Source organism: Phacochoerus africanus, chromosome 7, assembly GCF_016906955.1.
Source record: "Phacochoerus africanus isolate WHEZ1 chromosome 7, ROS_Pafr_v1, whole genome shotgun sequence".
In the NCBI taxonomy this organism is placed as follows: domain Eukaryota; kingdom Metazoa; phylum Chordata; class Mammalia; order Artiodactyla; family Suidae; genus Phacochoerus; species Phacochoerus africanus.
The window spans coordinates 49,112,918-49,139,404 of NC_062550.1; the positions used below are offsets into that span (position 1 = coordinate 49,112,918).

Below are 26,487 nucleotides of genomic sequence, written 5' to 3' on the forward strand. Positions count from 1 at the left end.
CGCTGATAACACAACTCAAATAAAAAAACATGAAGTTTTTTCGTAGGAATCAACAAGCTGATTCTAACATCTATATTAAAAAACAGAGGAATTAAAAGAGTCAAAAAAGGTTTGTAAAAGAAAAAAACTTCTAGAAATCACACTACCAAATACAAGATTTACTATAAAGCTACAGTAATCAAGACTATGTTCTCAACATCACTGATAATTAGAGAAACGCAAATCAAAACTACTAAGAGATACCACCTCACACCAGTCAGAACAGCCATCATTAACAAGTTCACAAATAACAAATGCTGGAGAGGGTGTGGAGAAAAGGGAACCCTCCAGCACTGTTGGTGGAAATGTAAGTTGGTACAACCACTATGGAAAACAGTATAGAGGTACCTTAGAAAACTATAGATAGAACTACCATATGACCCAGCAATACCACTCTTGGGCATATATCCAGACAAAACTTTCCTTAAAAAAGACATGTGCACCCACATGTTCATTGCAGCACTATTCACAATAGCCAACACATGGAACCAACCTAAATGTCCACTGACAGATGATTGGATTAAAAAGATGTGGTATATATACATGCAATGGAATACTACTCAGTCATAAAAAAGAACAAAATACTGCCATTTGCAGCAACATGGATGGAACTAGAGACTCTCATACTAAGTGAAGTAATTCAGAAAGAGAAAGAAATACCTTATGGTATTGCTTATATGTGGAATCTAAAATATGGCACATGAACCTGTCTACAGAAGAGAAACAGATTCACAGCCATGGAGAACAGACTTGTGGCTGCCATGGGGCGGGCGAAGGGATAGGATGGACTGGGAGTTTGATTAGTAGATGCAAACTATTATGTTTAGAATGGATGGGCAATGAGGTCCTGCTTACAGTGCAGGGAACTATGTCTAATCTGCTGGGATAGAACATGATGGGGGGTGATAAAAGAAAAAGAATGTATATATATATGTATGGCTGGGTGACTTTGCTGTACAGCAGAAATTGGCATAACATTGTAAATAACTATACTTTAATAAAAAATACAAATAAAAAAAAAAGACTATGTTGATACTAGCATACAGAGTAATAAATTACAATGCCTAGTCCAAAAAAAGGACCCATGCATATATGACCAATTAACTTTCAACAAAAGTCCAAAGACAATTCAATAGGAGGAAAGGATTTTCATAAGCGGTGCTAGAACAATTGGATACACTCAAAAAAACAAAACAAACTTTGATCTATACTTCATGCCATACACAAAAATGATTCAAATTTAACACTTAAAACTTCCAGAGGAAAATTTAATTTTTTTGATGTGGGTTAGGTAAGAAGTTCTTCTATATGACACCAAGAGTACAATTCATGAGAAAGAAAACAGCTAAATTGAACTTCAGCAATATTAAGAACTTCTGTTCTTCCAGAGACACTGTTAAGAGAATATAAATATTTACAAATGACATATCTGATAAAGGATCTGGATGTAAAATACCTTCAAAACAAAATAAGACAATCAGGAGTCCCATCATGGTTCAGTGGAAACAAATTTGATTAGCATCCATGAGGATGTAGGTTCGATACCTGGCCTCGCTCAGTAGATTAAGGATCCAGTGTTGCGACAAGCTGTGGTGTGTGTGGGTTGCAAATGCAGCTTGGATCTGGCTTTGCTGTGGCTGTGGCATAGGGTGGCTGTTTTTTAATCCCTACCTAGCTTGGGAACCTCCATATGTCGTGGGTGCAGCCCTAAAAAGACAAAAAAAAAAATGAATAATGAGCAAAAGAAGGGAACAGGTATTTCATTAAAGAAAATGTGAAGATAGTAAACAAGCACAGGAAAAGATAATTATTAGTTAAATGCAAACTGAATATAACCTAAATGCATATTAAATGCAAGGTAGTGCAAATTGAAGCCACATGAGATTCCACTACACAGCTACTGTAATGGCTGAAATTAAAACAAACAAACATTATTGTGCCAAGAGCTGCTGAGAATGTAAAAAAAAAAAAAAACAAAAAACTGAAGAACACATTGCTGGTGGGCATACAAATGGTACAATCACTTTGAAAACTGTTTGACAGCTGACATCAAGTTAAGTATATAAATACTTAACAACTCAGATATAAAAACTTTTTAACTTATGTTTATTCCAAAATTCTATGTGAATATTTTATAGAAGCATTATTCGTAATCACCAAAAACTGAAAACGACCCAAATTTCCTTTAACTGGTAAAAGGACAAATAAATTGTGGCATATTCTTACAATGGAATACTACTTCAAAATGGAAGGAATAAACTAATGGTAAATGTACAACATAAATGCATTTAAAATGTATTACAATAAGTCAAAGAAATCAGTCCCAAAAGGCAATATACTATTTCGTTCCGTTTACATGATATTACAAAAGGGGTAAAATTATAGGGATATATAACAGATCAGTGGTTGCCACGTATCAGGGATGAAGAAATAACACTGGCTACCAACAGCACAGAAAATATTTGGAGTGATGCAGTTCTATATTTTGACTATGGTTTCTTATATGTCTGTGTCTGCCAAAACTCACAGGACTGTACTTCCACATGGATAAATTTTAAGGTACACTAATTACACCTGTTTTAGTAAAATACAAAAGTAAAAAACCCAATAACCACCCGTTTTGAATGTAAAGAACTGTGTGAAAGCAAATATTCTAAATGCCAGGCCTAATATCGAGAAGCTGATAGTTCTTTTTGCTGCTATTCAAGGGACTAATCATCACAGACAGAGCAAATGTTAGTGAATATGGGAAGAAGAGCAGCAAGGTTCAAGAAATACAAATAAAAGGACAGAACAAAATGAGACAGAGGTCACTACAGCAACATAACTAAATGCAAAGATCAAAACCAATGGGGAGGAAGCCAGTTCATAGGTCTATAATCATGTATGTACATAATAAATACATGTATAATCATTGATATAGATGGACATATCTGAGCACTGATGCGTACAGTTAAGACATCTCCTGACTGAACTTGAACCAGGGTTCTCTAAGCCCTCTTCTCTATTAGGCCTCAACAGTGGCCCCCATCCTGGCTAGGCCCACAAAGCCCAGTATTAGCAAGAATCCTGCTAAGGCTGTTAAGAAAGAATTCCCCCAACCTTTGAAAACCGATCAAATTCCTCATTCCCCATTCTTGATAACTGACCACTCTTCATTTCTAATCAAATTCCTTATCCCTGTGCCTAACATCTGAACCCTTTTTACTGCCCTCAACAAGAATTCTGCTACATCAATTTAGTGAGATTCCCTTACCCTTGATGTCTCACAGTAATTTTCCATTCACCAGTCCCCCTAACCTGCTTCCCAAGCTCTAAATCCCCACTTCTTGCTGCATTCAGAGTTGAACCCCATCTCTTTCCCCATTTACAATAATCTTGACTCCTATCATAATAGTCTTGAACACATTCTTCCTTACCAATTTGATAAGTATTAGAGTAAGTTTTTCCTTAGCAGTACATGTGAAAAACACACACATTTTTACATACCATAATTACACACAAGAAGCTTTTGGGTAGGAAAAAAACTGGTATAAGAAAAATACAGTTCCCCAAATAGCTCCTATCTATATATACCAAGCTAGTGCAGCAACAATGATAACGGTGAGAGCCACATAACACTCTGTCAGAAATAAAGGTGTACGACAAAAAGTTAGTAAGAAGTTTATCAGATGTAAACTGTTTTTCCTCTACGAGACTTTTGGGAGCCCCAAGCAGGAACTGGATGGGAAATGCTCTCTCAAGGTGCAGACTTCTCATCCAAATATAAAGTTCTAAGGGCCATTCCTGCTTCAGGACAAATTATCTCATAAGTCTCCAGGAAAAAAAAAAAGTAAAAAACATTGATCAGCAATGAATATTCAGAAAGTATCCTGACAATTATACTTAAATAGCTTTTGCAGTGAGTAATATCAGGAAATAAAAAACTTATTTTATAAACATGCTGAAACTCTTCAGAAAGTAATTTCAACATTTTTTCTATTTATTCTTGTTTTTTGAATCATATCTCCCATATTGATCATAGCCACTATATATTAAGCATATATCTCAGCAAAGTTTTTTGTAGAGACAAATTTCAATTCAAAATAAATTTTTATACTGAAAAAAATCTTGAATACATAGTTTTCTTAATGCAACATATTCATTTTAAAAGGTTATATGCAAACCACAATATTATACATAAAATCACATTTCGTATACTTTACATTATGATTTTATGGATATAGCCTCATTAACAATAAAATTTGCTTTAAAATATTTAATTTAAAATGTACTTTATAAACAAACATTCTAGACCAACTCCTAAACTGGGTATCAAGAGATGAACCTTAAAGAAAATTGGGGAAAAATGATTACAGTAGATAAATATTAAAGTAGACTACAAAAAGATCACAGACGCTGCTCAGATCCTGAATTGCTGTGGCTGTGGCGTAGCCAGCAGCTACAGCTCCGAGTCAACCCCTAGCCTGGGAACCACCATGTGCTGGGTACAGCCCTAAAAAAGATGAAAAAAAAATTAAATTTTCTTTTTATTTTTTGGTCGTCCCCCAGGCATATGGAGCTCCTCGGCCAGGGATCAGATCTGAGCCGTAGTCACGACATAAACTGCAGGTGCAGCAATGTCAGATCCTTAACCCACTGTGCTGGGCTGGGGATTGAACCTATGTTCCAGTGCTCCCAAGATGTCGCCAATCCCATTGCGCCACAGTGGGAACTCCTAAATCCTCTTTTTAAAAATATGCCTTTTTTAGAGAAGTAATCCATGTACATTTTAGAAGGATAAGGAAATGTATAACGAAGTAGAAAGAAGATAAAAATTACCTGTAATTCCACTTTCTAGAAACAACCACTATTAATTTTTACTTCTGTCTTTCCTACTCATTTTTTCTATAATTAAGTGCATAGTGAATATACAATACCCCCATATTATTAAACATGATTTTTACTCTTAATGATTGTGTAAGGTACCATTGTCCAAGTGATTTACTGATCATTCCCAATTGTTTTACATTCGAGTTGTTTTAAATTTTTTACTATGACATCACAATGCTGTGATTAAAGCAAACCCTGTGTATATAAAAAAAAATAAAGTAGACTACAAAAAATAATGACTATTATAGCCCATAATATTACCAAAATGCTAGCTCATTATACTCGAAACACTTGGGTTATCTGCATTTGTTTTCTGTACCATCTTGTCAATAAGAAAAATTACACTCTTTCCTCCACCAAAAAACGTCTGATTTTCAGTTCTAAAGCATTACTGTCTTAAATAAGGGGAAATGGTTTTACCATTGTTTCTAATGGATTCACACATGGAATATACCCCACTAGCATGTGATTTAACCATAGGTCACTGGGTTCACTGCTAACTCCTTGCACCTAGTTGTTTTCTCCATGTACTTTTGTCTGTGCTTCTTTTTTTCTATATTTAAGGTGCTAAGACCACAATATTCTTCTGCTGTGCCTAAGCAGAACAAGAGTGAGTGTCTTTTAACAATCTATCTGCACCAATTTTCCTCTAAATGAATGTGGGGAATATTTTAGATCTCCTATGATCTGGAGATGATACTCAAAAAGCCAAGTGTGATCAATTCCTGTGCAACACACAAAAGAACCATGTGATATGCAGGACATGTAGGAGACCAGGCATAAATCACTCCTTCCTTAATCTTAAATAAACCCAGACATAATTTTCTCCCATTTTAAATGCACTCTAGTCAAAGTAAATTTTAAGAATTGAACTAACTCTTTAAATATTGGATACTTTTTTTCCCTTTTCAGTCATATTTTTGGAAACTTTCATACATTTATGTTTAAATCTTAACCACTTTTCAACTAAAATCAACACTTATCTACCACCCTGCCATACACACAGACAAAACAAGAACTTACTTGCTTGGAACCCAAAATGACTTCCTGATTACATTTATTTATCAAAATAATATTTCCTAATTGTGTAAACTCTGCAATAAGGTTTCTAGATGCATACACACTTCTGTGATAAAGCCTGCATTCTCAAAAATATATTCGATTAGCAGTATACAGTTTTTGAAAGATGGTGAAGCCAAATGAAATGAAAGATAATCCTAGCTGTTACCAACAATTATAAAAACTTCAATGATTTAACACAAGTCTTCTTTCTTCTTCACCAAAGTGTACCTAAATGACAGATTCCCTCCAAATGGTAATTTAATCTCCTCATACTCACGGTTCTGTCACTGACAAAGAACTGAATGCTTTTCTTACAGGCAAAAGAAGAAAGAGATAGCAGACAGAGCCCATCTAATTCTTAACCATCGTGGCCAGGAAGTGACACACATTACTTTCATTCACAAATCACTGGTGGAAAGTAAACTACACAAACTTTGCTTATGGTCCAAGGAAGTCACAATATGAATTAAACTGCTGACTCTGAAGAAAAATATTTCATATCAACTGTTTTTTTGACAAGTATTTCAAGGGAGCATTTAAGTAAAAGAGGCTTTTACAAACTGCCTCAACTCTATAAAAGCAAGGGAAAAGGCTCCCTTTGGAAGGAGCAGCTAGCAAGGGACAACTACAAATGAGAGAAAGGACAAATTTTGGTGGGTAGTTAGATACCACTGCCATGCCTACAGTACATATAGAAAATAAATTCAAAAATAAATGATAAGCTCATAAAAGTAAAATTATAGAACACCAAAGATAAAGAGGAACTATTAAAAACTATAAAACAAACTATTTACGAAATAGTACCTGAGCTAACAGTGAACATCTCATAAACAGCAATAGGGATTCGAAGACAATGGGATAGTATCTTCAAGGAAAACAACTGTTATAGAATTTTATATAGCAATGAAATCTCATTCACAAATTGTGTTGTAATAAAAATTATCAGGAGTTCCCATCGTGGCACAGTGGTTAACGAATCCGACTAGGAACCATGAGGTTGCGGGTTCGGTCCCTGCCCTTGCTCAGTGGGTTAACGATCCGGCGTTGCCGTGAGCTGTGGTGTAGGTTGCAGATGTGGCTCGGATCGCGCGTTGCTGTGGCTCTGGTGTAGGCCGGCGGCTACAGCTCCAATTCGACCCCTAGCCTGGGAACCTCCATATGCCTCAGAAGCGGCCCAAAGAAATAGCAAAAAAAAGACAAAAAAAAATTATCAGAAAAAATATTTTAAGTTTGTACTATAAAATTTTAAGACTCTAATGTAGGAAGTAAATTGAACACATGAGGAAGGAGAGAAGGCAAGTAAAAGGAAACAAAAAATTGTAAATACGTGAGTATGTCATAATAAGAAATGTAAACAGCAACAATAACAGTTTGGAGAATTTTTTTTTTTTTTTAATGGCTGCACCTTTTTCACATGGAAGTTCCTGGGCTAGGGGTCAAATCAGAGCTGCAGCTGACTGCCTACACCACAGTCACAGCAATACTGGATCCAAGTTGTATGTGCAACTTATGATGCAGTTTGTGGCAATGCTGGATCCTTAACCCACTGAACAAGGCCAGGAATCAAACCCATGTCCTCACAGAAACAACATCTGGCTAGACAAAACCTACTGAGCCACAATGAGAACTCCAAATTTGGAGAATTTAAGAACAAACTAGAACTAAAAACTAAACAAGTATGGATACCTGGAGGTAAGAGCAAAACCATGGTCAAGTCTGTATAATGTTGGTCCTCTAGGGAAGGAGGAGCAAGGAAAATAGGACAGAGAAGTTGAGTCTCAGCAGCTTTATTTTAAATTCCTTCACCCCTCTCCCAATTTAAAAGATCTGAAAACCACGTTATAATGAAATTGATCAAATTCAGAACACCCTAACCCAAAATATACACCTTGGTATATGGAATATTTTAAACTAAATGAATTTGAGAAAAGGCAAGTGTGAGAAGGACTCCGTAATCTCCTCCTTCTTGCCTGAAGCAGGTCATAAGACCCTCTTGTCAGAAATGCCCTCTCTGTACCTGGAGAAAAGGTGCATTCTTATCTCTGAAGACACAGGGATCCCAAGAGGCATCTAAATGAACAGGTCTTGCTAAGTTTCCCCTGGTGTACTACGCTTAGCTCATCCCCTTTTGTCCTATCATATTTTTTCATGTCCTTCCTTCACCTATCCTAGTACAAATACACTCAATATAACTGTTTCTTTGGGTCTTTATTTCCTTTTGAAGCCTCCCCTGTCACGTAAAATTATATTATGTAAATCTGTATGGTTTAATTTTGTGAGTCTGCCTTTTATTTGGAGATTTTTAAAAAGAGGCACAAGAAATTATAGGGTTTATTATTAACTAATCCAAATTACTAATAAAGAATAAAAGATACCATTTGAAGTGGCTTCTTAGTTCACAAAGATATCAAAAATTTACATCTCTTTTCTTTCATCATATCCCTGATGTTAAAAAAACACCTAAATGAAGCAGAGAATGGGATCCCTTCCTCTAAATTTCTCAAACTTGAAGGTTGACGAATTAGGCATAATAACCGCTGGGAATGAGTAAGATAGAGGCAATACTACACAGTGTTCCGCAAAGTTCTCTAAGTATCACCTGATTTGTCTATTAGAAATATATATACTTTGCCTCCAGCTAAATCATTAAGAATAAAAATTAAGACAAGATTATTAATCTTGTTAATAAATATCTCCAGTATTCTCATTATCAAGACCTTCGGAAAACACTGCCCTAAACAATGTTTCCTAATATTGTGGAAACAAAATACTTTCCTGGATTCTTGCTAAAAATGCAATAGATTTAAGTACATAAAAATGCTATTTTTGTAGACAAGAAACAGCTAAATATTGCCAATTTCACAAGATTAAACCTCAATATTCCTTTGCCTCATTAGATTTACTGCATCATACTCTGCAGGAAAGGGAATGTTATTAACAAGTGAAATAGTCAAAGCGATCATCATGATAAAGAAAATTTGAAAAAATAACATAAAGAGGGAAATTAAGAGCTCAAGCTCCTAAAATTAACCAAGTTACATCAAATCCTGTCCTAGATCAGAGAGGCTGCAAACCTCAGTTCAAATCTATTCTATAGCCTGATTTCTACTGAATTTTTATTGAAACACAGCAATGCTCATTCATTTACACATTGTTTATAGCTGCTTTCTCACTATACCAGCAGAGTTAAAGAGCTGCAACAGAAAGTCTAAAATATTTACTATCTATCCTTTTTGGAAAAGAGTTGCCAACTTTTCCTTAAAGCAACCACAAAAATAACACATCAAAGACTGGATGAAAAACCAAGAGGGCATAAAATGAAATCAAAATAATCCAAAAAAAGGTAGGAAAAGAAGGGAAGGAAAACAAAGAATACATGGAACATACAGGAAACAAATAGCAAGATGGTACATTTAAAACCCCCAAAATACTGACCATCACATTAAATGTAAGGAGTTTTAAAAACAGTGAAAAGGTAGTGATTATTGGATTAGAAAAAGAAGTAACAGTCTTTACATGCTTCCTCTAAGAAACCTATTTTAAACATAAAGATACAAGTTAAAAAGAAAAGAAAAGAATAGGGAGTTCCTGTCATGGCTTACTGGTAATGAACCCGACTAATATCCATGAGGACGCGGTTCCATCCCTAGCCTCATTCACTGGGTTAAGGATCCAGAATTGCCTTGAGCTGTGGTGTAGGCTGTAGATGCGGCTCAGATCTGCTGTTGCTGTGTCTGTGGCATAAGCCAGCGGCTGCAATTCTGATTTGACCCCTAGCCTGAGAATTTCCATATGCCGTGGCTGTAGCCCTAAAAAAACAAGGAAAAAAAAGAATAAAAGGACAGGAGAAAATATATCCTTCTAATAATAATCAAAAGAAAGGTGGAGAAACTACATTAATAGCATATGAAGAAGATTTCATAGCAAACAATATTATCAGAGAAAGAGATGGGCATTTCGTAGTGTTAAAGGTAAAAATATATGAAAAAGACATAATAATCCTTAATGTTTATGTTTAATGTTTATATATGAAAAAGACATAATAATCCTTAATGTAGAAGTATGTCAAAATTGCTGGGGGAAAAAAGATAGGACTGCAAGAAGTGTTTAAATGCATAAGTACAGTCAGATATTCCAACACCTGCCTCTTATTAACTGGTAGATAAGTAAAACAAAAATCTGTAACAACATGGAAAACTTGAACAACATAACCAAAAAACTTGATCTCAATGATCTTTATAAAAAACTCCACCAATAGAAGAATGTACATTCCCTTCAAAGAGACAAAGAACATTTATCAAGAGCTATCTGGACTATAAAAAGAATCCTAAAAAAGTATTTAAATACTCTGAAGTATATTCTCTGTCTACACTAAAATGAGGTTAGAAATCAGTAAAAGAGGTATATCTGGAAAACCACAAAATATTTGAAAACTAAATAACACATTTCTAAATAACCCAAGGTAAAAACAGAAATCACAAGAGAATTTTTTTTTTGGTCTTTTTAGGGCCACATGCGTGGCACATGGGGGTTCCCAGGCTAGGGGGTGAATCAGAACTGTAGCCACCAGCCTTAGCCATAGTCATAGCAATGCGAGATCTGAGCTCCATCTGTGACATACACCATAGCTCACAAAAACACCACATCCTCAACCCACTGAGAGAGGCCAGGGATAAAACCTGCCTCCTTATGGGTGCTAGTCAACTTTGTTGCTGCTGAGCCACGATGGGAACTCCAAAAGAGAAATTTTAAAGTATTTTTTATTCATGATAAATGAAGACATGACATTTGAAAATGCGAGACCCATGGTTAAGGTAGTACTTAGAAAGAAATTTATTTCACTAAGTGGTTTATTTAAAGAGAAAGATTTCAATCAATGACCTAAGCTTCTACATTAAGACACTAGAATAAGTGCAAATAAAAATCCAAATTGAAATTAAACTAAATAAATGAAATAATAAAGATCAGAGTAGAAGTCAATGATGCAGAAATCAGAAAAAATAAAATCAATGAAACCAAAAAATCTACTCCTCGAAAAGATTTACAAAAAGTGATAAACCTCTACAATAGTAATTAGCAAAAAAAAAAAAAGAAGACATAAATTACTAATTTCTGGAATGAAACAGAGCACTAAAGTTTTCTGAAAAACATGCATTCACATTTATATCTATATAGCTCAAGAGAGATAATATATATGTATATAGATTATTTATAATAAATATATATATATATACATTTTTGACAAAAGTCAGTATCTATTCCTAGACTAAAAACCAGGAGTAGAAAGAAAAGTACTCAACCTAATAAAGGGTTTTCAAAAAAATATGTATAGATAACATTACATCTAATGATGAAAAACTGAATGCTTTCTTCCCCTGGTCAAAAACAAACAAACAAACAAACAAAGGCAAAGATAGCCTTCCCTTAACATTTGCTAGATATTCAACCAGTGCAATAAGTTAGGAAAAACGAGATAAAAGGCCTCAAAATAAAAAGGAAGATGCAACTATGTCTCTATACTCAGACAATATGATCACCTAGTCACTCTATAAAAAGGTACTGAAACTATTAAGTGACTTTTTTTTTTTGCTTTTTTTTTAAGCCACACCCACGGCATATGGAAGTTCCCAGGCTAGGGGTCGAATTGGAGCTACAGCTGCCAGCCTATGCCACAGCCACAGCAACGCAGGACCCAAGCCAAGTCTGTGACCTACACCACAGCTCACAGCGATGCCAGATCCTTTACCCGCTGAGCGAGGCAGGGATCGAACCCACAAACTCATATTTCCTAGTCAGATTTGTTTCCACTGAGCCATGACGGGAACTCTAAAACTATTAAGTGACTTGAGCATTACTACAGAATATAAGACTAAAATACAACAATTAATTGTATTTCTATATACTAGCATCAGGTACTGTGTAATTAAAACTTTTAAAAATATAAAAGTCAAACTAGCATTAAAAATTATGAAATCATAATTCTCTGGTGGCTCAGTAGGTTAAGGATCTATCTAATGTAGTCACTAATGTAGCACAGGTTTGATCCCTGGTCCTAGAACTTCAGCATGTGGTGGGAGTGGCCAAAAAAAAAAGTAAAAGCTATGATATACATTGGGATAAATTTGACCAAAAAATGTGTTAGACATGAATAGTGAAAATTTTTAAACATTGCTGAAGGAAACTCAATATTGCAAAGTGGTCAAATGCACCAATATAGATTCAATGCAATCCCAATCAACATCTGTGATAATATAAGAAATACAAATTAAGTCTTCATCCCCATTGCTAGCAGAGAGCTTCTAAAGCCTTTGGAATTTCCAGAGTAACAGGAGTGAAAAGAAGTATCTTTTGTAATTCTTCAGACCCTTTCTACCACAGTTTATGCTAATGAAGACCACATATGAGTTTACACTAATGAGGAGTTTATGCTAATGAGGAGACTCTTGGTAGGTTGGGGGCTGACAGTCCAAGGAACCAACCATGTGATTGGAAAGCTGTTAACATTCACCCTCACCCTCTTCAGAATCTCTAGGGAAGGGAGAGGTACTAAAGATTGAGTTAATCAACAGCGATCAATGATCTAATCAATTATGCTCATGTAATGAAACCTCCATAAAAACTCCTCAACAACAGGATTCAAAGAGCTTCCAGACCAATGAATAACTCAAGGTCCTGGCATAATGACACCCAAAGAAGTACCCATTCTTGCCCTAACCTTGCCCTATGTATCTCTACCATTCGGCTGTTTTTGAGTTGCATACTTTATGATAAATTGGTAATCATAAGTAAAGCATATTCCTGAATTCTGTGAACCATTCTAGCAAATTATCAAACCTCAGGAGGTTTTTTGGGAACCCCTGATTTATAGCCAATTGGTCAGAAATACAAGAGACCCAGGGATTGGGACTGGCATTTGAAGTAGGGGTATAATCTTGTGGAACTGAGCCCTTAACCAGTGGTGTCTGCAACAACCCTGGGTAGTGTCAGAATCAAAATGACTTTTAAGACACCCAGTTGGTGTCCACAGAGAACTGGAGAATTGTTTGGTGTTAAAACCCACACATTTGATGTTAAGGTTAATCTAGCATTCATATATTGTAAGTGGCCCCAGGGTAAATGTTCAAAAAGTTAAAAGGCTGATTGGCTTTTTCACATCACACACACACAAAAATATGAACTTCAAATAGGTAGCCTTTCTTCTACAGACTAGAAATTAGAAAATTTGAATCCTAGTCCTGATTCAGAGAGTAGCCAGACAATTGATCTTGGCCAAGAATAACAAGTTGAAGATAATTAGCCTATCTCAACTAAACATTTAGAATGTGTCAAGTCCTATTCCAAGCACTATGCAAATCAAGTCATATATTACTCATAACAATCTTACGAGGCAGGAATTACTTGTGTATACATCTTATACATGAAAGAAATGAGGCCCAGAGAGGTTAAGGGACATTCTAAAGTAATATAGCTAAGTGACAAATTATTCCGGAGTAATTTAAGCAGTCTGACTCCAGAGCCATACTTTTGACTACTCTCATTAGTATTAACTTGCTTTTCTTTCAAATTCTTAATTAAAAAATACAAAAAAAAACAGAGAGACACATATACACAAAAAATTAAATTATTCTTAAGGAACAGTTCAGCTATTATTTTTATTAAATTTACTCATCTCAAATTTCAAATATCTCAAGAAATATGATTTGAAAAACATGTGGGATACCATTTCTACACTTTATGTAATTTTACCTAATAACTATATCCCCCTTTAACATTTAGTTTTTTAAATAGTATTTCATCATACTGAATTGCTCTATGATCTTCTAAATGTCCTGTGTAGTCTTGAGTGCTCGTCACCAAATATTTCTCAACTGATGAACAAGGGATGTCTTTCTACTTACTTAGGTTATATTTAATTGCTTTCAGCAATGTTTTGTAGTTTTTGGTGCACAAGTCTTTTATGTCCTTGGTTAAACTGATTCCCAGGTATATTCTTTAAGATGTTATTGTAAATCAAATTGCTTTGTTAATTTCCTTTTTGATTATTCATTGCAGGTGTATAGAAACATAAGTGATTTTTACGTGTTAATCTTTTAAGCCGCAACTTTGCTGAATTTGTTAATTAGCTCTGATGTTGGCTATTTTTTGCCAAGGCCATTATAAGAAAAAGATAAATTCAGTACTGACTTGACAAGGAAAAGACAATTCTCAAATAGGTAATAGAAAAAGATCAGAAATTTGGGGACCTGTAGGGACAACCATCTTCTCAACCTCAACTTACAAAAGAAAACACTGAAAAGGCCTTTGAGCAATAAAGACTAAATTAAACTCTGTAGCAAGTATTAAAATAAGTATATACTAGTCAAATCCACTGCTAAAGATTTAATGGGTTAAAGTGTCTCCCAGCAAAGACTCATTACGGCTGTAACTATCCTGTACATGTTTACATTTGGACCCTATGGTTTGGGGAAAAGAGATCACTGAGATTTCTTCAACCTAGCTTTAATAAATGAAGTTATCTTTAATTAGAGAGAGAGAGAGAGATAGGCAAGCATGAGGGTAGAAAGCATATAAACATGTTAAACCTAGAAGGTAGGTCTCTAAAACAACTGCAGGTTTGTGACACTGAAAAATATTTAACAGAACTGACTCCAATCTTGGTGATGGATTGGCATGTTTATAATCTAGACCCAATTTTTTTTTCTATTGGTATATTTTCTTCCTATAAATAGTTCCTTTATATAAAGTTGATTTTGTTTTCTTCTACCAGATTCTATGTTACTCAAAAGTATAGCTGGGAACATCTTGCATGTCTTACTTATAATATGACACATACATACATGTTCAACTGTTTAATGTAAATCAGCTAATCATGTCTGCAATGTCTTCTAAAACATTAAATCAAGAAAAGAAAAAATAACGGAAAGATAAACATAAATAAGTACTTCAAATTCAAATATTACTTATAAACCTTAAGTCACTAAAATCATTTCACATGCCATGATACATTTATGATTATCTCTTTTGCTGCTGTTATTTGATGAATAATATTGTAACTCATAAATTAGCATAATAATTATCACTAGTTTTGGGGAGATCCACATATTTTAGGCCTTTAGTCCTATTTTTAACCTATCATAAAATTCTCAAACTTTAACTTTGAGTTTACATAAGCATTTTTTTTCTCCAAAATACACCAAGGAAAGTAAATGGCATGAAACTGAATAAACAGTTATACAGCTCTCAGGGGAAGAGAGTCAGAAGAAAAGTATAAATACATAATGGATGTGCAATTTTATTACCTGAGTATTTAACAACTCCTCACACTTGTGCGCTTGTTTCTCAATTGCAGAAATGTACTGTTTTTCAATAGCTTCTACTTGTTGCTTAACTGAAGATTGCAGGAGTGCCTAAAAACAAGCAAAAAAGTCATTTGGACCACAGACAAAACCTGGAACCTACTGTTGGCATGCGGATTTTTTTGACAGTTGTACATATCCGAACTACGATACTCATCTGCATTACAAAATACACATCTGTGAATATTAAAGCACATTCATATTTAACACTACTTTTAAGCTTTCGGTTTTAGTTTTTCTTGTTGCCAAGACTCCAGGTTTTTGGCTCAGATGTTCCTTCCACACACCTTCCTCATAAAAAGACCAAGTCACAGAAGATGATAAAGAAGGTAAGTAGTCCTATTAAATATAAATTCGGTTTAGTGAAGACCACACAGGATGAGAGGCCTATGAAAGCGGCTGAAAAAAAAAAAAAAAAAAAAACAAGAAAGAAAAAAACCAGACATATTTCACTGGCTGACAAAACTCCACATCCTCTGGGCACAGTGCAATATCCCATGGGCCAAGCATGATCGTCAAAGACCACAAGTCAAGTGAAAGCAGATGGAAACTTTGAGCAATTTCAAACATAAAAGAAGTGCCCCCCAGGAAGTTCACGCCCCTAATGTGAAAAGGTATAAATCGAAGTGTGGAAGTCAGAATCTCCAGGCAGTATTTATAAAAAGTAATAAAATTTGGGAGACTAGACAAACTCAAGTGGACAGTGTAAATGCTGGAACTCAGTCAGTTAAATATAAAGATGTTAACGCTGTTCCAAGGGAAGCCAAATCAGCATTTGAAGATGTTCTACCCACTCACTTCCTTGTTGGAGATGCTTGGATTATCATCATCTGTTTTCCCTTCCTTTTTTTTTTTAAAGGCAGTATATGTTATAGTTAACACATTCCCAATATTATCTTACATGCTATTTATGAATCCTAAGTCATTCTAACATATTCACTTAACCATATACATAAGAACTCTTTAGCAAATATTCTATTTTTGTAGGTCTATCTGGATAATAAACTACTCATAATCAAAATAGTAAGTTGAAACAGACACATGTCTTATAGAGAACAGACCTTTGGCACAACTCACTAAGAAAAGAAAAACAAGCCAAATCTCTCCAATAATCTCTGTTTTGAAAATAGATTTACTTGGCTGGAAACAACATGCATTAAGAAGCTAAATAAATATGCATGTATTTTAAAAAACTGAGACAAAATATTTTTAAAAAGTCTCAAATCTTCAGATAATTAACTTTTTTTTTGCAAATGTTAAACTGTCTGATGATGCTCCTACTCCTATAATTCAACAGTCATCACTCTGAAGCTGCAGAATTACTAGTAAATTAGTAAAGGAAAATAAAGCTCTGAGTGAGGTTTAACCAAAACATAAAGACTTGTTTAACAGAACTGCTTGAGCCCTTCATTTATACATTATATGTCCTCTAAAGATTCTATTAAGGTTATCTTTTAAAGATAATAAAACTTAACTTCTTAAACTGTCACTAGATGATATAAAGCTCTAATATATCGTTGGTAAAATATAATACACTATTTCTTATAGTTCAGAAAATTTAAAGAGCATTATAGCTATGGATAATTCTCTCAAGTATATTCATGGCATTTTTTGCAAACCGAAAAATGCAATTCATTTTTAGGGACTTGGGTTATGGCAGAATTGTTTTGCTTAATGGAAAGAAAAGTTTCCACTTCCCTATTTGCCTTGATTCCAAATAATCCCAGTTTAAATATGCAAGTGTGATTTTTTTCATAAATTATATCCTTTGGAGGGACAGGTAAGTTAATGAAATAAAATAATATTTTCTTACCATAACTAAGAAACACAACTGAATAGTACTTTTTACCTCTAGTAACTTATGTGTACACTGTATACTCATTTTTTCCCCAAACTGCAAGGTGACAAGAACCATAGGATAATGAGGGTCAAAGTTGTAGTTATGGACCATGGAGAAAAGCTATGCAACCGGCCTTTCCTATAGCTCAAACCTCTCATCTTAGCCCCATTCAGTTACTTAAAGGTACTCATCTATGAAAAAAGGAAAGAAGGGAGGTGACAGGAACATCAAGATAAAAAAGAAAAAGTCTATCCTCACTGAGTTCAGTCAGTCTATTGTTGAAAGAAACATTCTCTAGATAATCACACCCCGCAGGTATATGCAAGGTGTTTACCAGAGATAGAAAAGATGCTTAAAGCCTGCCTATGAAGCTGACTGCTATTCAGAAAACATCATATGGGTAAGAATAGCTGGAGTTAACAGTAGAGGCAAATAGAAAGGAAGAAAGGTAGAAAAGTAAGTAGGTGCCAGATACTAAAACAATTTGTATGCCATAACAAGACTGTTTAAAAATGTGGCCTATAATAGTGAAGAGTCAAATTATTAGTCCCACAGTCCAAAGAAGTTTATATACAAAAACTGTCTTTAGAACTAGAATATTAGTCATTATGGACATACTTAGAAATACACAGTGGTATTAGGTGTATACTTTTCAGCCTGATCTATCACCATACAACTGGATATTTATTTTCCTACATACTTTGCAATAGTAATTGCCTTTAAATGTCTCATGTACTCTAAGTATGAAAATGAATAATAGTCTTTTTAACATTTCTCTCTAATTTTTTTCTGTAATTTTCTCTACAGATATCAAAAATACAAGGAAGCCTTCCCTTTGTCTTGTACAATACTATAAAAAGATATATGAATGAATTATTTTTATAAGCTAATTTAAACACTGCTCAGCACAAATAAAGCATAAAGACTCATGATATGAACAGGCAGCAAAACAAAGATGTACACAAACATTCTATAATGAAAAAAGTGCTACCAAATGCAGGAGATATTTTGGTAGTTTTCAACATGGTTAGGTTTTAGCCTCAGTCTATCAGAGGTTTTCTGTATTATCCTGGGAATAACTCAGCTGAGCTTGAGGAAACTATTTACCCAACTTTTTTAAGAATGATTTTAAAGGTGTGGACAAGATTATAGATGTCTTTAGGACAGGAACTATGTCTTACTCATCTTTCTATATCAATTACTCATCTTATATATAACACACAGCTTCTGACAGAGCAACTATGTCTTACTCATCTTTCTATATCAATTACTCATCTTATATATAACACACAGCTTCTGACAGAGCAACTATGTCTTACTCATCTTTCTATATCAATTACTCATCTTATATATAACACACAGCTTCTGACAGAGTTCCTTGTGCATAGCAGACACATGCAATAGCTATTTGGTGAGTGACGATCCTTTCGTTAAGGTTAATACTTTAAAAATCATACTATAAATGGTACCAATATTCACTGGAAAGCTCAGTAAACTTTACATTATAACTACCAAGTTCAGATACCAAATTCATTACTGACTACATTTAATCTGTATTAGGGATCTCAATTTTTTAAGTTATCATTTTAGACTAAAAATGTTCACTTTTTCTACTCCACAAGTATGAATTTTAAGTAAATAAAATAGAGTATGTAAAGGACTATAAATTCCTTGAAAAAAGTTCTATAATGTTACAAGTTCTATAATGAGTTTAGACTCATAGAAAACAGACAGTGAGTCAAAACCGGCCCCACCCCAAACAATAACAACACGCAATGGACAGGTTATTTTTAATTCAAATGAATATACTCTGGAATTTAAATGAGGAGAAGTAGAGCTGAAGTAGACTTCTGCAAACCAAATTACAATCCACCGTCCCAGCAAATCCATAGCATTTCTCTTCTCCCTTTTAACAGCCTAAGTCATAGATGTGATTCCAACTTCATCAAATTAAATGGCTTGTCTAAGATCTGCAAAGAAGATGTGTCTAAAGAACCAGATGGTCTCTGAAACATTAATATTATGCTGGTACTTAGTATATAACTTAAAAGAACACATCACAGTTAATTTTAGGCAATGGGTAATTAAAATTACTTTAATAATCAATCCTCTGAGTCATACTTTACAAATGGAGAAAAGTATAAAGCTATGGAGCAAGCTTGGAGACAAAACATACAATAAATAGCCCCACTAAAAATTAAGCCCTAGGAGAAAAGGAATTCTTATTTAACTTACTGATGTGTTCAATGTACCTACAATAGTACCTAATACATGGAAGACAAATATGTAATGAATGAACTGAAGAAATGAATCATGATTTTAGTATATCCAAGCCTTATTAGTTGTCTAGTCATAGAGAAATGATTAAAACATTGATGCTAATTATTTCTATAATTATATTCTTATTTTAGCTCACAGACGAATTCACTGCTGCAAAAGATTACTTGTAATTAAGCACAATTTCACCATTTTGGAAAAACATCACAGTTTATCCTTCAAAAATCTATTTCAGATCTTTTCCAATTTTTAACTAAAAATAAAATAAGCAAAACCAAAAGATATTAGCAAAGTGAGTATGTTAAAACTCTGAAGGGGACACTTCTATGCTTTTTCTGTTCTAAGTGAAATTTTTGAACGAATATTACTTCAAATTTTGCAAGGCTCTTAAACTGTTGTTAGCATGTTTTATGATATTCCTTCAAAGTTTCAAACATGTAAGCAAGTTTGTTATTCAAAAGGAGGAATATTTGAAAAAAATCATTTTATCTAATTGTTTATCCATCTTTTTCCATGAGCTCTAGCTACCTGTTTTTCAGGTAAATAAACAGACACAGAGGTTAAAAAAATGTGCCCAAAATCATATGAAAAGACTAAGTGGAACAAAGAACTGAATTCAGATTCACCCGCCTGGTTCCTTGTTTGTCTTAGCCATTCCAACCTAGTAAAGCAGGTTTCTCTTTAGGAACTATAAGCACTTACCCTATTTTATAGCTACTTAATTGTGTATTCATTCTTTATTTATTCAACTAGTATTTACTGAATGCATACTTTATTCCAGACATTGTTCTAGGCACTGGGAATGCAGACTGAACAAAACAGATATGAACCTAACTTTTCTGAATTTACATAATTGGCAAGGGGATGGGGAAAGTGGAGAGGACAAGGAAGACTGGAAAGGAGAAAATAAACAAACCATTTCTGATGGTGTTACATGCTATAAAGAAACTTAAAAAGGGAGTTCCCGTCATGGCGCAGGGGTTAACGAACCCGACTAGGAAACACGAGGTTGCGGGTTCGATCCCTGCCCTTGCTCAGTGGGTTAAGGATCTGGTGTTGTTGTGAGCTGTGGTGTAGGTCACAGACACGGCTCGGATCTGGCATTGCTGTGGCTCTGGCATAGGCCGGCGGCTACAGCTCTGATTAGACCCCTAGCCTGGGAACCTCCATATGCCGCAGGTGCAGCCCTAGAAAAGACAAAAAAAAGAAAAAAAAAAGAAAGAAGGGAAGAAAAGAAACTTAATAGGGATATAAAGGAAAAGAATAAAGGAGAAACTGTTCAGAGAGTAAAGTCAAGAGCTCTCTGGGAAGCACAAATAGGACTGAGATGTTACAAATAAAAAAACAAAATAAAAACAACAGGAACCCGGGCATATATAAAGTCTGAGGGAAGAACACTTCCATCAAAGAAAAAAGCACAAAGTCCTAGCATGGGGATAAGACTGATTAGTTCTAGAACTAGAAAAAAAAAAAAAAAAAAAAAGGAAGCCAGTGTAGGTGATATGAACCTGGAAGTGCCATCAGATGCTACAGCTGCACCAGATTTCTTTTTATCCTTAAACAGGTCAAACTTCTTCTTGCCATAGGGCCTAGGATCTTCCTGATGAGCCCTATGGGTGAAAAGCAAATCAGAGGTCGGAAAAGCAGCTGGAGGACCAGAATCACGTGGAACCATGGAAAGGCATTTTAATTCTATTCCAGTTGTAATGAAAAACCCGTAAAGGCTTCAAATAAGAAAGTTTTGATAATCTGGTATATTTTGTAATGCCTTCTAAAAATGTTGCAGAAGCACTCAAATGTTATCAAAACTTTCCCCATCAATAGACAATTTGTGAGAATGAAATATGTAGCACTGATTTTTATAGGCTATCCAAACACAATTAGAAACTTATAATTAATGCACCATGCAAGAACCTTTTATCATTCAGTAGAATTAACAGTAATGCAACCATCCTCTCTGATAATGGAGTTAATCCTAATAAGAACTAGTTGTGTGTTTCTCATCATCTCACAAAAAAAATTATCAGGGATATACTACAAATATACCTGGCAAGTAGTACTTAACTTGAACTTCTTCTGGACACTTTGTCTATTAGCATGCAACTCTTCAACGATATTTACATTCTCCATTTTATACTAAATACACAGGCAACACAGATTATGAAAATGAAGATACAGTGTGCAAATGATGGCAGCTGACTGGATTTGACTCTGAATGGTGATCTTGTTTTTTAACTTGACTTCAATGATTCTTGGCTAATCCAGTGTATTTTTTCCCAACTTAGGGGTCTAAAATGCCAATCTGTAGTTTTGGTGGCTTGCAGTTTAGAAAGATAAATAGCATCAGTGAGCTAATAATTCAATTATGGTACATATATAGTTGCATTAAAAGAGAAACATTAGGTCATCTCTGAAAACATATTAGAAAATTTTAGAAAATTTTGTTGGAATACATAAAAAAATGTGATTTAAATCTATCCCCCAAGAAGTGATTTAAAGGTACAATGTAAAAAAAGACTAGGGAATATCACTCTTTACAGGAAAATCTTCCATTTGATCTTGTCTTTCACTTACTCAAAACTGGATCCAAGTTCAAGTTCAGGTTCGTGGTCTCCTGCTAATTAGGCAGGAAGAAACGAGGCAACATTCACAACTGTTAGGTTCAATTTTATGTTCAATCCTTGGGGAGAATGAAGGTGCATGTTTCTCAAGGGTAAAATACAGATGTCTGAGGAGTGAGAGTGATGGATCTGGTCATATTTCCTTTTAGAAAGCAGCACAGAAACTATTTCCTAAAATTATGCATAAATGGATTATAAAACAAGATTTCTCCCTTACTTTTCCTTAATTTAAAAAAGTAGTATTATCAAGATCATGTTGAGGCTGCTGAAAATTTAACATGTTACAGATCTCAAGTATTTGGAATTGCAATGATCCTAGGTTTTTGTATGTATTTGAATTACTATGCAGTTGTACTATAAAATCCAAAAAGAAAAATGTTAAATTATGGGTGTAGATCTAAACATGGAAATTCAATATAGTCCAGCCATGCTATAAAGTGCTTTGGGGCCCGTGAAAGCCAAAGAAAATCTTCAGCAGAGAGGGAATCATTCCTGTTGGCCTTGTTGTTCAGGGATTCGAGTAACATAAGAGTTGTTACCTCAAACACCACAAAAGTCTCCCAGGGAAAATTTCTTTTGTGCCATGGACAACACATTAAAATTAAGAAGTTTCTAAAATTTAAGTACAGCAGAGAGACACTGCATGTCTGCCTTGCAGTTACTTTAAACTTCTGAAAAGCTGCCATATGGATATGTCTCCCCTCAGATGCCACAATACTGTTCCTTGTGACCTGAATAAGAGCTACACTTTCAGTTTAAAAAAAGAAGAAAGAAAAGAAGGAAGGAAAGAAAAGGAAAAAAGAATTCTGACTAAAACAACCTCTTCAGAATTTCTCACAGGAATGAAGTACCTAAAGGCCTACACATAACGTTGTCTGAAATATCAGAAATCATAGAAAGAAAGAAACCCCTCCAAGTGTCAGAAATGCTTGGCTTAAATAGACACTCAATAACGTTCTGAGGAGGCAGCATAATGTGCTGAATAGAGTCCTGTATCCAGCTTTGAATGATTTGGCTTTTATTTACAGCTCCTCCTTTGCTTGTGTGTGTTTGATCAAGGCACTGTGTTTCTCCATGTCTCAGACTCCATATCCAATAAACAGAGAGTTTCTTCTCTGCCAGTAATAAAGGAATTCTGTGAAATTTTGACTGCTAATTTAATTCTTTATATTGATAAAATTTCAAACAGAAAATGTTCAAACCATTTGCTGATTTTTGAGAACTAAATTCTTCATTTTCATGATAAATGAAATTCATGCCACGTGGAGTCAAGTTAGGATCAGTATTATTTTTACTAGATTTAAGACCACTAAAATAATTTTCCTCCAAACTAACAGATATCCATTCATCAAATACATAGCTCAAAGATTAAAGAACTTTTATTGACATCAAAAAGGCATCAACACTGAGAGAGATTAGAGATTTCATTTAAAGCCATTTTATAGAAGATATATTGACAAAGACTACATTTTCCTTTAATTTTCTTTTGTTCAAAAAGAATAACTCAGTGAACTTGGATGATAATTGAAGGTACTTCAATTAGTTCTTTTCCAGTTATAAGTTAACCACATATTACAGAAGTGATAAAGTGCTTAATTTACAAGGCAGATATGTACATTATTTAAAATCCACTAGATCGGGCACCAAACAGTCGATTAAAAATGCCATCCCCAGCAATGGAGCAGGTGCCAGAGGCCCTACAGTGCTTAGCTCTGGTTTGATTATGTGGGGTTAAGAGGAAGGATCCAAGAGGCAGAAAAGGGACAAAGTCCTCAAAGTGACTCAGAGGAATTAACACAAACAAGTATGGAATATTTCACCAGTATAAGATAATACAAAGTAGTGGCTGCTGGCACCCAAATTAGGTTGCTGAAATGGATAATTACAAAACAAATCTGGCTACATGAATATTTTGTTAAAATACCAAAATAGGATAATCTCTGAACTTGGTGCTTCTAACTATATGCACTAAATCAGACTGCACGTGGATTATTCCTCAAATGAAATTCCTTTTTCACTGCTATAAAATAATTTGAATATCAATTCCTTGCAAAGCAGAGATCTGACAAGTTGAAACAAATTATCACACCTCTGAAAATGATAAAGCCTAGGGAGTAGAAGGGGACTAATATTCAGAGAGCAACAGAAGCAAAATTTAATTTTTACTATATGTATTTCCAGTATTTCCATATCATTTGAAATTTGTATTGCATGCATTGTTACTTAGCAAAAAATAAAATAATTTGAAAATAACAGAGAAAATCATTCTATTCTCTAATAATTTAACCTTAGTACATAAAATCTATATTCTCAAATATCAAGATCGCCCAAAGTTGATTACCTAGAACTTAATGGATAAAATCAAAACCAGACTTGTATTTTGATACTGAATCATGCACTAATAAGGAAATGTGACAGATATTTTAAAATGCTACTCTCTCAAATGTTACTGGTTCTTACATCTGTCTTCCTTCCTCAGAGTCTGTGTTTTATAGTTCAGATTAAAGTTAACCGGGGAGTTCCCGTCGTGGTGCAGTGGTTAACAAATCCGACTGGGAACCATGGGGTTGCGGGTTTGGTCCCTGCCCTTGCTCAGTGGGTGGACGATCTGGCGTTGCTGGCAGCTGTGGTGTAGGTTGCAGACGCGGCTCGGATCCTGTATTGCTGTGGCTCTGGCGTAGGCCGGGGCTATAGCTCCGATTTGACCCCTAGCCTGGGAACCTCAATATGCCACGGGAGTGGCCCAAAGAAATAGCAAAAAGACAAAAAAAATAAAAAATAAAAAAAATAAAGTTAACCATTCCTCTTTCATAAACTTTCAAACAGGAAAGAAATTTTAAAAATTAAAAGTAGTTTCTTATTCATGTGGACTTAGAAAATTAAATGAGAAGAATAACTTTCATCAGTTTATCTTTCTGTCTCTAAGAACTATGGTATGCAACCTTTTACTAACTGGACTATTGGTGGCCAATAAAAAAATTGAATAAAAATAAATCTATAACAAATATCAATTATTTTTCCTAGTCTAATTACTATGTAATGCTTTAAAGTACTATCTAAAATTGAAAATGCCAGAACGTGGAGTTAACGTTGTGGCTCAGCAGGTTATGAAACTGACTAGTACCCATGAGGATGCTGGCCTTGCTCAGTGGGTTAAGGATCCAACATTGCCCTGAATGTGGTGTAGGTCACACATGCGGCTCGGATCTGGCATTGCTGTGGCTATGGCATAGGTCGGCAGCTGCAGCTCAGATTCAACCCCTAGCTTGGGAACCTACATATGCCATTGGTGTGGCTCTAAAAAACAAAGAAAAAAAAAATCCTGAACACAAATAGACCTTGTGGACAATTCAGTTCATCAGAATAATGGAAGATGAATAAGCACCACATAATTCACAAATCACATTGACTACAACAGTTATAGAAATAATATTCTTTGGAAATACTTCTATATAATCACTCTTCCAGCATTATTACTTGATGTAGAAACCTGCTGAATAACCTTAGTTAAAAAGAAGTTTTGAAAAAAAACTTTCAAACTCATAGAATAAAATAGCTCCAGCCTCATTCAAAGGTCAATGTGGAAAGATAATATTAGGGCTGAAAATACTTAGAGTAGCCTGACTTTTCATGATAACAAGAAGAAATGTGGAATTAATCAACAATATCTGGGTGGGATAGGACTGATGTTAATAAAATGTTCATTATTAACCTGATGTGATATAAAATATAACCTGTAAGATGTTTAAAGTGCATTTTGGAAGGAAAGCCAGAAAGAACTAATGGGAAAAGGCAGGTCTTACATGTCTTAAGAAACAATTAGCTAAATAAACCCTATTCATTTATTTTTTATTATCCATAAATTTAAAAATCTTTAGATTTTAAGATTTGCTCTGCAGCAAAAACTTGAAATGTATACCCTCAATACAGAATGAAGTCTTTCCCTTCATTCCTTTATCAGCCTGAAGATTCAGTCACAATATAAAGGCAAGCCTGAAATCCATACTAGAACAAGTTTTCTTGCAAGGATTCCAATGCCTTTTGGTTTTGGCCTGACTGGAAAACCACAAGAATAGCCTTGCATGCAAAATTCTGGCTTAGCCCAGGAAACTCAGAGGCACATAAGAACTATTCTCAACTACCAAACTTTTCTCAATCCTCTGCTGAGGTTAAGTTTGGTGGGAGGGATAAGAATGGACAAGCCAAGTCGTTAGTTCCAAACCAATCACTAGCATCTAGCACGCTGTTAGGCCAAATGCTATTGGCAACTGCAAACATCATTATTTGTCCAGGAAAAATCTGATCATATGATAAAAGCTGGAATTTATGAGAATCCTTGTTCAATCAAATAACTAAAACTATAAATTCATTTCATATCTTCAGATTAACAAAATGGTAGAATTTTTTTTTAAAAAGATAT

At 34.6% G+C, this 26,487-nt stretch overlaps 1 protein-coding gene across 5 annotated transcripts in view; it reads right to left on the minus strand.

Annotated features, from left to right (window-relative positions):
- Nucleotides 1–26,487, minus strand: part of CCDC91 (coiled-coil domain containing 91) — a 379,139-nt gene that overhangs the window by 155,080 nt on the left and 197,572 nt on the right. For all 5 annotated transcript variants that reach the window (XM_047787312.1, XM_047787313.1, XM_047787311.1 and 2 more), the window contains exon 8: nt 15,273–15,380. In XM_047787312.1, coding sequence (XP_047643268.1) covers nt 15,273–15,380 — 108 coding nt within the window. The remainder of the gene's footprint in view (nt 1–15,272; nt 15,381–26,487) is intronic.